This window comes from Amborella trichopoda, chromosome 12, assembly GCF_054954075.1.
Source record: "Amborella trichopoda isolate Santa Cruz 75 chromosome 12, AtrichopodaSantaCruz75HAP2 v2.0, whole genome shotgun sequence".
In the NCBI taxonomy this organism is placed as follows: Eukaryota; Viridiplantae; Streptophyta; class Magnoliopsida; order Amborellales; family Amborellaceae; genus Amborella; species Amborella trichopoda.
Genome location: NC_142347.1, coordinates 45,678,010 through 45,692,030, shown reverse-complemented (window position 1 = coordinate 45,692,030; position 14,021 = coordinate 45,678,010). Strand labels below are relative to the sequence as shown.

At 35.6% G+C, this 14,021-nt stretch overlaps 1 protein-coding gene across 2 annotated transcripts; it reads right to left on the bottom strand.

The window, feature by feature from the left end:
- On the bottom strand, positions 1-11,809 carry LOC18435453 (glutamate receptor 2.7). Of its 2 annotated transcripts, XR_016046350.1 has the most exons (6): positions 11,547-11,809; positions 9,469-10,817; positions 9,280-9,345; positions 6,851-7,163; positions 1,572-1,978; positions 1-882 (listed from the first exon to the last, which is right to left on the bottom strand). XR_016046350.1 is itself a non-coding variant. In XM_006845498.4 (5 exons), the coding sequence occupies exons 1-5, from the start codon at positions 11,803-11,805 to the stop codon at positions 208-210; spliced, it is 3,003 nt and encodes a 1,000-aa protein (XP_006845561.2). In that variant the 5' UTR covers positions 11,806-11,809; the 3' UTR covers positions 1-207. The 2 variants fall into 2 exon arrangements, 1 of the variants encoding a protein (XP_006845561.2); XM_006845498.4 differs by lacking the exon at positions 9,280-9,345.
- Positions 11,810-14,021: the final 2,212 nt, after the last annotated feature.

The window sequence follows — 14,021 nt, the reverse complement described above, 5'->3', positions numbered from 1 at the left end:
TGTGAGGAATGAACTCTTTAAGAAACTTGGTAAGAGATAAAAATGTGAATTGGAAAATATCTTGATATGTCCACAGGTCGGCGAGTTTCCATCCTTGTTGTAGTCCATATTCCTTAGATTAGTTGCATGCTAATGTATATGAAGACCCAGTTCATCAATGAGCCATGTTTTGGGGCTTGAGCCAAAAAATGAACTCGACACTAAGCATCATGGAGTTGGAGCATGCCTTTCTTGTATGGGTGCATCATCATCTTCATCACCGTCGGCGGGAGTTGGAGCATGCCTTTCTTGTATGGGTGCATCATCATCTTCATCACCGTCGGCGGGAGTTGGAGCATGCCTTTCTTGTATGGGTGCATAATCATCATCACCGTCGGCAGATACTGAAGTACTATGAGGTGGTGAACCATCCTCAATGGAAAGGCATTCTGCATTGGTATGGGAGCTCAAAGGGTTCTCTGTAACTGTTGGGGCAAGAGCAACTTCTCTATTCTCCTCTGTTTCTCCCTCTTTCCTTTGTTTTCTTCGAAAAGTATGCAAAGAAAGATCTCTCTCAATATAGTGTTTAGCCATGGCGACAATTCTTGGCCAAAAGCCTTTGGTCATCGGTGTTGTTTCACTTACCGTTCTATTCCAATGCTCATTGCAACTGCCAATGAAGAAGATGATTAGAGCTCCCATGGAAGCTGTTCCAACCATGAGGAAGAGGCCCCAAAAGCTATCTAGGCTCAAGCCCTTGGAGGAGGGGGAATATGACCAGCTTGAACTTGTGTCTTGTTTGGGAAACCATCGTTTCTCCAATGAAACCATTGTCTCCCCTTCTGTTACATTGAGGACAGAGGAGGAAATGTCGGAAAGTAGTAGGGAGTTTTTTGGGAAAACCTGAGAAATAGAGGCCGAATGGTTATTTACAAAAAAAAAAAAAAAAAGAAAGAAAAAGGAAGTCCGGCACTTATAGGTGTTGGAATTCAAATCTGATAACTTGTAGTGTATCATATAGTTTTTTTTTTTTCTTTTTTGAGAATGAGAATGTACCATATAGTTTAAAAAAATAAAATAAAATTAAACTTTGATTCTAGTGAATAGCACACCCCCATTTTTCCAAATTCATACCCAATGGACAAGGGTCAATGTGACCTCCACATGCCAAAAATAAATGGTTTTAATACTTCTCCAAATAAAAACCTATAAGAGAAATGGTTAAGTGGTGGAAGGATGGTATAGGCTCATGGAAATAATGGTTTTTAGTCTACAAAATTGATACATAACTGATGCATATTAGGATCTCGTAAAGAAAAGGGCAATCTTATAAATCATAACATTTTGTGTCTATGAAGGTCTTAATACAAAACTCCAATATTTTTAACCATTTCACTTAGAACTTCATTTCTTTGATGAAAAACGTTTTCTGTATCATTCCAATTTTATAGGATATCTCTGAAGAGACGACGGAAGCCTTTATCGTTCAAAATTTATCAGGTGGAAGCGCCCCCTCCACAGACACAGACACAGACACAGACACACACAGAGGGAGAGAGAGAGAGAGAGAGAGAGAGAGAGAGAGAGCTTACAAAGCCAAAGCCTCCAGTCCTGTAAGTTGGCCCGACCATCATGAAATCGTTGGTGCGGTTCGAGAGAAAGCTCTTGATATAAGGAATCTCATCAAATATTGCAGCAACCCCACCATGAGAGCTTCCCTTTGACAATGCCTCAACATATTCTTCAGCACTGTCAAATTCTATAAGCTTTGACCGTGAAATGCCCAACTTGATTAAAAGATCCTCTACAAAAGAATTACCTTGGTATCCCACAATATCTTCATTTCTTATCAGAGTTTGAACATCTGTGACAGTGGGTTGTAATTGCTCAACAGTGAGAATTGAGGCCAAATTTGCCGTGTAACTGTTGGTTAATATGAGCAAGAGAAAGAGCCATAGGATGATCACGAATCGTGTCAAATTGCTAGTTATTTTATCTCCTGGACATCATCGACTACAAGTTAGAGAAATGAATTCATAAACTTTGAAAAATAAATTCATCTAAGTGATGACCTATGTTTTATTGAATAAATATGCTTACCTAATATAACATTAGAGATTAAGCTCATCCAATAGAACTGTCACATAGAAGGTAGCTATTTTAAAAGGTTTGAGAAGGTCGATGCTTTATAAATATTCTTTTTTTAAGAAGTTTGTTTTTTGTTTTTTTTTCTGTTTCAGTTTTTGTTTTTTTTTTTGTTTTTCTTTAATACATTGTGAGAGGGGTTTTTTGATTTAGAAGTGCTTTGAAAATGCATGGAACATTTGTTTGACAAAAATGACAAGTTTTATTCGATATTTCCAAAAATTGATTTTTGTTTTAAAGACAGCCATAATTTGGGGATAGGACATAATTGAAAAGCGATTTTGTGAGCCGCAATCACAGACTATATTGCGCTGATTCAATCCAAGCATATCCAATAATCAATGTATGTAGGGGACCTTCTTATTTTTTATTTCCTCAATAAATATTTTTGAGTTCAAATTTTGTGGAAAGGTGTGTCAAACCTAAGAGCGTACAAATAAATATTAAAAATTATCCACATAATGAAAAAGATAAAATTGCTTGATGGAATTGGAGTTTCTATTTTTTTATTATTATTACCAAAACTAGATTTAGATTATATAATATTTTATTTTATTTATTTTCATTGTCTTTGTCTCTCTTTCTCTACATTTGGCACGTACCAACATGAGCAATCTAGATCGTTAGATATGAGCCATCCGTTGGATTGGGTACCATAGTATAAGCCTGGCTGCTCACATAATAAAGGTCTGGCATACATTTCCCTCGATTCCGACTTCGAGTCAAAAAATGGGCAGTTACTATTCATTTACTGGCTCGGGTACAACCCCATCTAGGATTAATTTAGGACCCCAAATTTTGGGAATGTAACCTCTATAACCTTAGATTAACTCCATACCTCTTATTTTTGCTATTTATTTTTTAAGAGACCCAATGATCTAAACTATTTTTTAGAGTATAAAATATATATATGTTTTATGTTATAACCCCTTTAAACCACTTTGATCATGTATTGTTTATCTCAACAACTTATGAAATGACTCTCTTCCCTCAAAACTTAACCTTCATTTAACTCCATTAACCTATGCCCTCTTTCTCTTTAAATTCCATCTCTTGCCTCTCTCTCTAAACTTCCGTCTCTCTCGGCCCTTTCTCTCGTGTCTTTCTCGCCCCTCTATCTCTCTCTCTCAAATGCTCAAATTGTAGAGACCCTTTCACATCCTTTCTCTGTTTCTCTAATGCCCAAATAGCAGAGACCCACCTTCTCTCTCTCTCCCTTTCAAGCCTCTCTCTCTCTCCCTTTCAAGCCCTAGTCCGATTTTCTCAAAAAAGCCCTCCAACTTCTTTGCACCTTTTAATCGCAAGTTGCTCTTATTCAAATCAACTAATAGAACCTTAGCTATCAAATCAGCTCTAATTTCTCTCGACTCAAAGCAATCTTCTTCTTTAATAGTAATTCTATCTTTTTCTTTCACTTGTTCGATCAGACTTTGTTTAACAAAATCCTTGGGTAGGTTTTTGGAGCTGAAATTTTGGAACAAAATATGGAAAGACAATGGGGATTTGGTCTGAATTTTGGTATTTTAGTGCAATTTTTGGGCTCATTTGAAGAAAATGGATTGAAATTTTGTTTGCAATACAAGCATGAAGTTTTGAATTTTTTACACAAAAAAGTCTCACGACTTTAGGCTACATTTTGAGAATTTCAGTACAAATTTTCTTGAAACTTTCACATTTTTCTTTTTCATTTTTCAGAAATTCTCCTCCATTTTTTGACACACTTTAGCCGAGTTCACCAAAATTTGCAAACTTAAATTGAAGATTTTGACTGAAACTTCTTAGAATCTTATCTGTTTTTTTCCATCAATCTCAATTTGGAATATAGGGCCATTACACGAGTTTCAGTTTTTGTAAGGGATTGAAACTTATTATAGCTGAAAATTGAAATTGGGAAGCAAAAATACAAAAGTTTAAGATAATGAAATCAACTGTATTGCTGGTCTAATATGATACTTTTGATGGCTTTCTTCGGTGAATTCACCATTTTTCTTCCTTATAAATGTTTGGATTTAATTTTGTTGTCTCATATTATACTTTCTCTCTATAAAATTTATGGTATGGTGGCTGCTCATCGCAATTACCCATGCTAGTTCTAATCTTGAAGGAACATTGGACTTTGGAGAAATTGTGAAACTCGTCTCCCTTCAAATGATCTACTTGAGGAATCAATCAACAGCATCTCAATAACATCCTACGATCAAGCCTGAATCGATGATCATTCAAGATCGCAAGAACATCCTAGAGAGAGACGATGGGAGGGTGGATCTCTCGTATTTGGGTATTAGCGAGAGAGAGAAGTAGAAGGGTCTTTGCGATTTGGGCGTTTGCGAGAGAGAGAAGTAGAAGGGTCTCTACGATTTGGGTATTTGCGAGAGAGATGGGCGAAAGTGAAGGGAGTCATTTCATAAGTTGTTGAGATCAATAATACATGGTTAAAGAAGTTTAGGGGGTTGGAAGATAAAAAATATAGAGACCTCATGCTATTAGAAATAGTTTAAATCCTTAGGTCTTCTAAGAAATAGGCAGCAAAAGTAGGGGATATGGAGATATTTACCACAATAAAATCTTAGTTGTACCTTCGTTGCACTTAAAGCAAGTGGTAGGCCCAAAAAGATGTGGTTGGAAGTAGTCTGAAAAGTTATGGAGACTTATAGACCCACTGAAGGTATGACGTGTAATATAGTAGAATGACATACCAAAATTTGTGTAGTCCACCTCATTTAATCGAGAAAAGACTACGTGATTAATCTCATTGCATTTAAAAATAATGTTTCAAGATTTCTTTTGAGAATAATAATCTAGTTATTCTTCGGAAGTTCCCAACTTTTCAGATTGGGAAAACACTTAATAAAGGTGTTATGACCGAGGGCGTAGATGTACACCATGCTCCACTAGGCGGGAAATACACAATGGGTACCTCGCTACCCACCCTTTCCATGATCCACACGTTAAGTAGGATAGAAAGTAGGTAATACAAAGGGCTGACACAAGACAACGAGAAGGGAACAAAACGTCAAGATCCATGGGCCTAACTTTTTTATGTGTGTGATTCACAAGACTGCATAGCAGTTGGTTCAAAATTCATCGGTCTACGTTGAAAATTTCTTTTTCCGATAGGAAAAAGGTACGAATCACTTTTATGGGGAACCAAATCTTCCACATATATATATATATATATATATATATATATATATATATATATATATATATTTTAATACCTATAGGTGAAAATGAACAATGATTTCGTTTATGCTCATCACCTTTCAAAGTTCATCGCACGATCACGATTGTCCGGTAGTTTTTCAAATTTTTTTTTTTTTATTATTCAAAATGATCTGAAATTTAGAATGTGTGTACATCTTAGTGAAACGCGCCTAATAAAAATATGAAAAACATATTTCACAAAATTTAAATTGACCAAAATACCCTAAAAAATTTTCAAGGGTATTTTGATCAATTTACATTTTACGAATTATTTTTTTGATATTTTATTAGATTCGCTTATTTTTTATGAACACACACTCTAAATTTCAAATCATTCTGATTTGTAGAAAAAAATATTGAAAATTGAAACACTACCAGATAACTGTGACCGTGCAATGAACTTTGGATAGTGATGAGCATAAGCGAAATCACGGTTCATTTTCGCCTATAAGCGTTGCATAATGTTTTCATATATATATATATATATATATATATATATATATATAGATGGAAAAGTTCATATAAGGTTGCAACCTTAAAATGTAGAATTACATATGCACATTAAAAATCTATCGGAAAGGTTATTTTAATGTTGAAAACCCCTCTATTTGATCAGCTTGACATCGAGATATGAATGTAAAAAAAAAAAAAAAAAAAATTTGAGTCTCAGAAATAGTACATCTTGTAACACATTATCTAGGCCGTCTATTTTGAAGATTTTCATATTTTTATAGATCTCCTTGATTTTAATCATGTTTGGAGTTTAAAATTTTCTAATTAAATACGAAAATAGATTTTAAGATAATCTTAAGAATTTTTTAGAACAAAATTACATGTTATGATAAAATTTGGAGGTGTGCCTTAATTGGATTATTTAAGGTTGCAACTTTATAGAAAACGCACCCATATATATATAAAAGATGGAAAACAACTGAGCTACTACTTCCTCCAAAACACCGAACTTCACTAAGCTATTTTGCTGCAAAGTAAAATTCGGGAATCAGGGTCATTAGAAGTGAGCGATATGGATATATTTTTTTGAAGCGTTTTTTTTTTTTTATGTTTGGCCTTTTCCAATAAACTTATCTTTAAAATTCGAAATTAGGATTGTTGAAATCAATGCTATCAGTAATGGAGACAGAGGTCATGTCAAGTCAAATTCAGTTAAATGGCTTGGATCGGATTTTAAACTAAGCAAAGTATGAAGAATAGTTTAAAAGTATAAATTATATTACAAAAGAAGTAAATAAAATTTGTTTGGACAATCTAATTAGTCAAAACGAATTGGTAGGATTATCAAAGATTGCTTTTGGCTGATTTTTTATAAAACCTGGATTTTACTTTGCGCAGGACCTACTAAGGCCCTGGCATGTTATAAATATCCACAGATTGTGTGTATGTGTATGTTTTGAATTTCGTAGTTATCTCAATATATCATTTTTAAAACATCTATTTAAATATCCAAGGACATTTACTTCTGTCAGGGATTTTTCATTATGACTTTTTGCTAATGGGTACTTACTTTGCGCGAAGACGAGCGTCGAGAAGGAGAAATACAGAGCCCTGCCTACTTGTTCACTTGGAGGACCTTGAAAATCGTCATTTATCCGGTGTTCCAAAAACCAGACCACGAATGCCATGAAAAAGAAGAAACATGAAGCAGTCACCCATAGCTCCCATGTCAATGGCTTCAAGAATGTTAGTGCTCTGCTTCCCCTCTCCTTCCTCACTGGCACGATCATTGACACCCCAGACTCTGTGTAGGGTGGCGTCAAATCAACATAATTCGATCGGTTCGCGATGATTGTCACGTCACCCACAACAGCATCGTATTTCTGCTCAGCAGTAACTAATATATCAAAAAAAGAGGAAAACATAATGCGAAAGTGAAAAGGATTATTTTAAAGGATCATGTAGCACCAAGCAAACAGAAAAAAGAGGAAAACATAATGCAAAAGTGAAAAGGATTATTTCAAAGGATCATGTAGCACCAAGCAAAACAGAAAAAGAAAAGAAGAAACAAAAAAATAATGTGTTTTCGACATTTAGATCTAGGGTAATGCGCATATTAATCAATTTGTTGCCTAATTTAAAAAGTCGAATATGTGTTGGCTGTTTCACAATACAAAATTCTGAAAAATAGAAAAGAAAAAAAGAGAGGCAAACATGGCGAGTTGAACATGGAATGATAGCAAGTTTTCCATAAAAGAAAAATGTTTTTCGGGTAAATAACATTTGAAAATTAGATAATTTTAATGTTTAATAAAGTTTTTAATCTAATTTTTTTAATATATTATTTACCTAAAAAACTTTTGGGGAAATTCATCAAAATGCATGAAATATTTTTCCATGTCTTTTGATTTAGTTTAAAAATATCAACAAAATACACGTGTCCATGAGCTGTAATAGGTGACTGATAAAAAGTTTAGTAGTTGATAAGGTATACAATAAGATTATTTACAATTGATATAATAGATACAAGAGCAAATTTTCTATACTTCCCCTACAACATAGAAGTTCTATCTTTTTCTTTATCCAACCGTCCATTCTGAATGGAAGGCTAAGATTGTCCCAATCACAATATCACGTCTCTATATTATTTTATTTTTAATTTTTTTATAAGCTATTTTGATACCAAATTTTGGACGTCCATTCCTCTATTAAACTCGCACTAGTGAAAAATATATAAAAAAAAATTTCAATAAAATAAAATAATCAAAATACCCCCGAAAGATTCAAAGAGTATTTTGATCATTATATTTTCTCATAAAATTATTATAATATTTTTTATAGGTGCTCCCCAATGAGAAGATGGAACGTACCAAATTTCATATTCATACAACTTATATAAAAAAAACTAAACATAAAATACTTTGAGATGTCGGATCTAAAATCAAATGGTGAGTGGCTCTCTTGATCAAAATTGGACAGCTGGACGGTATAAAGCGGTCACAATTACTTATAACCATCCAATGTGAATATAATAGCTTGGGTGTACATAAAGTTGGAGAAATTTTATTTTACAATTTGAGCTTGGTCAATGAAATAAATGGACCCATCCAATTTCACATTCAATGGTCAAGATGACCCGTCTCATTGTATGCTTTTCCTCTAATAAATTTCCTAGGACTTTTTTTATTTCACGTCAAACTTGCTATCAACCCATGTTCATTTATTTTACTTAAAAATTTAGATTAAAGCGACGTGGTACGGTAGAGAGAAAAAGAAAGGAGAGAGAGAGAGGGACCAAACCATATTAAAGGAGACCCAGACCTGAATTCACCGGACACGAACTTGAAAATGTAGTGTGGGATCTGGCCCAGATTGGATCCCACCCAAAATTTAAAGGGAAAAGTTTTAATAAGGTTGCAACTTTAGAATGTAGAGGGAAAAGTTTTAATAAGGTTGCAACTTTAGAATGTAGAATCACATATGCACTTCAAAAATCTATCAGAAATGTTGTTTTAATATTGAAAAAACCCTATAATCGATCATCTCGATATCGAAATGTATGAATATGAACAAAAAGAGTTTTTTGAGTTCTGAAAATAGTGCATCTTGCAACACATTATATAGACAATTATATAGACATTTCATTTTCAAGATTTTCATATATTTATAGATCTACTTGATTTTAACCATTTTTAGATTTTAAAATTTTCTAATTAGGTATGAAAATAGATTTTAAGATAATACTAAGAATTTTTTACAATAAAATTACATGTTATGATAAAATTTTATGGTGCCCCTTAATTGGATTGTTTAAGGTTGCAACCTTATAGAAACCACACCCAAAATTAAAATATATATTTAACTATATTTAAATGTATTTTATACATTGGGGCCCGAAAAATACTACCGGACCCAAACCCATACCCGAACCCGAATCCGAATGGTATTTGGGTCCAAGATTTGGACTCAAACCCGATCTGTCAAGATTTAAACACATACCTAAACTCGAATTGGGTCTACCGCTCGAATCCGGGACTGGTCCAGTTCCAATGCCACCCCAAGCATCTATTTAATGAGTATAGAGAGAGCGAGAGAGAGAGAGAGAGAGAGAGCAACTATTTAATGAATGTGGAGAGAGTTGGCACACCATTGGAAGCAACAAAGAATCGAGTCCACAAAAAGACTTACCCCAAGAAAGACCTGGTAAACCAGCTCATTGTATGTCCCCGCTTTTTTCCTATGATCATCAGCAAAAGGAACGAACTCGTAATCGAGTCCGTAAGGCAACCCCTTCACAACCGCATGGAACACATCAACTGAAAACCCCGTAGTCGTCGGTCTCCCATCCAACGGTCCCCATTCCACGTTCACAAACTCCTTAAACCCCTTCTTAACCGGAACCCCAATCTTCATCTTGACCCCATTGGTGGGGAACACCCAACCCTTAGGGGTCACCGTCGATTCCCCCGGCCAGATCACTGGTCCCAAATTTTCCACGTCATTGCTCCTCCTATGGACCACTTTCCTGCTAATCTCCCTCGAAATTCCAGCTTCCGGGGACCAAAACCCAATTTCTCTCACACTTTTGTCCACAACGTTCACTATTTGAAAGGTTGAGCCTTGTATTTCACCGTTAACAAATCGGATAGTGCCGGTTAAGCCCTTGAGTTTAGTGTCTAATATGGCACTTAATAGCCGAGGGCCAACCGGGGAAATCCCTAAAGTCAACAAATCAGTCGAATTCGCGGTCATTTGTCCGGCAGTAGGTCGCAGGAAACCGACGGACCTACCGCCGGATTTCTCCACTGCCAAAGCCAAAACCCTAGTTGCATCATAGGCTCTTAAACAAAAGACATTGAAATGAGGGATGTCAATTTCATTTGGGTACTCTTTCCTGTAGTATCTCTTCCACCTAGTTGAGAACTTATCCAAACGCTGAGTCCCTTCAATGTAAGCTCTCACCCCTAAAACCCCTCGCATCGAGTCTATGGTCCACGGATCCATAGAATTCAACAAGTTTGTGAGCCCATCTGTTATGATCCAAGCATAGTCTCTACTCATCATGCCCAGTTGTTTAACCTGTCGAAAAAAGCGAGATGCAAGAGGATACGACATGTGGACTACGAAAACTCTAGTTTGCATGGTCATGACTTTGTAGAGCTCCTTTCTGATCAATTCATCACTTGCAACGGAGGGGAGAAGGGTTCTATGCTGAAGACGAGAGCCAATCTCTGAGAGAGCATCAGTCAGGTAAGGAATGAAGCCGGCTCCGTAATCCGTGTCTTCGTATACAACAATGGCTTGTCTCCATTTGTAGAATTTGATGAGAGAAGCAATGGGTTTGGCTTGGATTGAGTCACTGGGTATTGCTCTAATGAAATAGGGGGTGTGGGTTGAGGAGAGAGATGGAGAGGTTGCAGAGAAGGATATAACGGGGATTTGGGATTTGTTGGCAAGATCTGATAAAAATTGGGCTTCTGCTGAAGTTTGAGGCCCTATTATTGCTTGCACCTCTACGTTCTTGATGAGATCCAAAGCTGATAAAAAAATTACAAGGACTTTAAATGTCAAAATGAAAGAAACTCTACAACGCTGTCTCTCAACTGAAAATGATCACTGCGGAAAAGGGTTTGCCTTATTACAATCCCAACCATCCGATTTCAAATCTGATGGTTAGGAGTGATTGTGAAATTTTTATACTAAAGCTAACAGCGTTATTGTATACTTGGCAAAGAAAAATATAATAGAGCAGAAATTTCATCTTCTCCGAGAAAGATATCCTGTACATGCAATGTGTACCATCTGTCGCTCGAGACAGACGGTCGAGATGAGCTGCACCTCTGCTTGATAAACAATCACCGGCATTTAGGTAGAGGTGGGAATCATCTCCACCGTCCATTCTCAATGACATATGGTGGATGGGTGTGTTTTGTATAAAGCTCATTATTTTCCTTTCCCTTGCTCCAAAATGGAGGATTATGTATGTGAAGTGAAAGGGCATTTGAATGCTGCAACTGTACAGCTAAAAATCAAGGCTCAGGATGTACTTCTCGGGCTACAAAAGAAAAGATCAAAAAGAAGTGCTGAATTTTGTGTTCCATGCAAAACCTTTTGGGCGAGTCCGAGTAGCCTCGGCCGAGTCTCGAAACCATTATCTTGCTGTTTTCCCATTATTAGCCATTTGCTAGAGAGAGAGAGAGAGAAATGCCACATAATCTGCTAGAGAGAGAGAGAGAGAGAGGGGAGGAGAGAGAGAGAGAGCGTACCAGCTGAAGCTGCCTGCACAACGTCTCCGCCGGAATCTCTGGTAGAAAGATGCAGTCTACTGGTGAAGTTGGGGTTGTCCCTGTAGAAATCTTGAAGGGCTATGCTTATGCACATATTGCTCGCTCTTCCAACCAATGAACCCATAGCCAAAACCACCCCTATTTTAACAACTCCATTTCCATTTGCTTCTTCATTTTCATCTGCAAAGCCTTGGTGTAAGAAGACCATGAAAACGCAGACAAAAAATGAACCCTTCATTTTTTCACTCAATTCCTTGGTTTCCCCCTTTTCTTATACATGAAAGGAAATGGGAATGGAACTCTTTTTTCTTTTCGTCGACAAATATCTCTTAGCCATACGTTTGATGGAATTTTTTTTTGGCTGTTTCGAGGGTCCTTCCCAACAGCTTTTGTGATTTATGATCTGATGCTCTTGCAGGAAAATACTGTACATTAACTCCATCTAACAAAAGAGCTATGTAAATTATTATTTTTTAGGGAAAATATCTCCATGCCCTCTATTTTTAGCTTTCATTTCACAATAGATCATTTTAAAAGATATCTTGGGATATAAAAATTGCAGATTTTATTTCTTCTAACCTTTGGGCTAATTTAAAACCTTTTTTAGGCCAAATAAATCTAAAAAAAACATATCTTTTCTAAAAGCTATCTTCTTAAATTTCTAGAGAGAGAAGGGTTTCATGAAGGTGAGAGGTTACTTGGAGGAGAGAGAGGTGTTTGGAAAACACGGGAGGTGAGAGAGACGTAGGAAGAGAGAGAAACAGAGAAGTTTGAGGTATATAAGTAAAGAGAGAAAAATGATTGGGGTTTAAAAATAACATATATTTATCATATTTGTTTAGGTTAACACATAGGTTTAAAGTGGCCTTGCTGGTAGAATATATTTTTTGAAATTTTGAGTTTATCAAGAAATGAAACAAAAAAAATAGGAGATATGGAGATATTTTTTTTATTTTTTATCTTAAATTTTGATATGTATCTAAAAACTATATATATATATATATATATATATATATATCTTTTTTTTAAAAAAAAAAATTAATTTTGAGTTTTTGAACACAGATCTTGCCCTCCAAAAATTAAAACACGGTTATTTTTAATCCTTCGACATTATTTTTTCAAGGTCCCAAAAAGTGCTCCTACTCAATTTTTACCAGGATGATTTGCTCCGGCGAGACAACAAATCCTTTTATTTTATAATATCTTTGGTCTTAACTTTGTAAAGTGGCAATGAACGCCACCCATTCAAAGAACTGGAAGTGTACGGCGAAATGCCATTGCACCAGTTTGACTTCATATCAGCTCTTCAAATTAAATGAATTCCTATAAAATGTCCCTTATATTTGTAAAAATGGCCCTCATGTCCCTTGTTTTATGTGGCCTTATTATGAAAACAAAATAAAACCTCATCTCAAATCCTCATCCATAGCACAAAATTTGAAACTAAAAAAATGATATAAATTTTGTGGATTTTTAAAAATTTGTTTTAAGGTAAAATGGACGGTCTAAATAATTTATTACACATACTATTTTTAAAGCTTGAAATCCTATTTTTCTTTTCACAACCATAATATTCAAGCGGAGATGATTGAAGTAAAGGTTTTCTTGAATTATAATTTTTTGATAAATTATGAGGTGAGGCTTTACAAAATTGAGGCTGTCCTATTAAACTATTTTTTTAAAAAAAATCTTATTAAATTTTTTGTACTTACATTCTTATTAATTTTTTTCTAGTTACGAGGTTGCTCCCTCAAATTTCTGAAAATTGCTCTCATGGCCATGTACTCTAGTGCTGAATGTCGACGAATTTGGTTTGTACATATTTATTTGTTTCTCGCACTTGAAGATTTCCACGTTCAATGAAGGGTTTGCTTAGTCATGAGGTAACGACTCAGGTCTGGGTCTAAATGACCTAGATTCTGACACCCGTATTGGGACATCCTAGACCTTATTAGGTCGGGATGAGAGGGTGGGTTGAGTTTGAGACCAATGACTTGGAATCAACATGGGTTCAAGTCATGTCTGGTTCCGGCTCGGGTCAAATCCCGGTTGGGGTTGATCCTGATCTAACCCGATCGATTAACACCCCTACATCGGATCTGGTAATTATGAAGAATTGCAATGGTGCTTTGCTAGGAGAAAAGAAACTCTCTATTTACAATAAGGACCTATTTAAATAATTGAAAAGTAATTTCCAAAATAAATTGTCTACAAATGAGGCATTTCTAGTTGTTTGACATCCCAACTGGGGAGAAATATTTTTGTTGTCCTTGTTTGTACTTCATTTTTAGGAAAAAGATATTTAAAATAAATTTGCAAAAAATATACTCTTTCAAACTGAATCTTGATCATTTCCGATCATCTCTGTATCCTCCAACCCCATGTCCTATCCCTTTGTCCCATGAATCCTCGATGGTCTTTGTCCTTGGAAATTGGCCAAGGATTGGGTCCGGG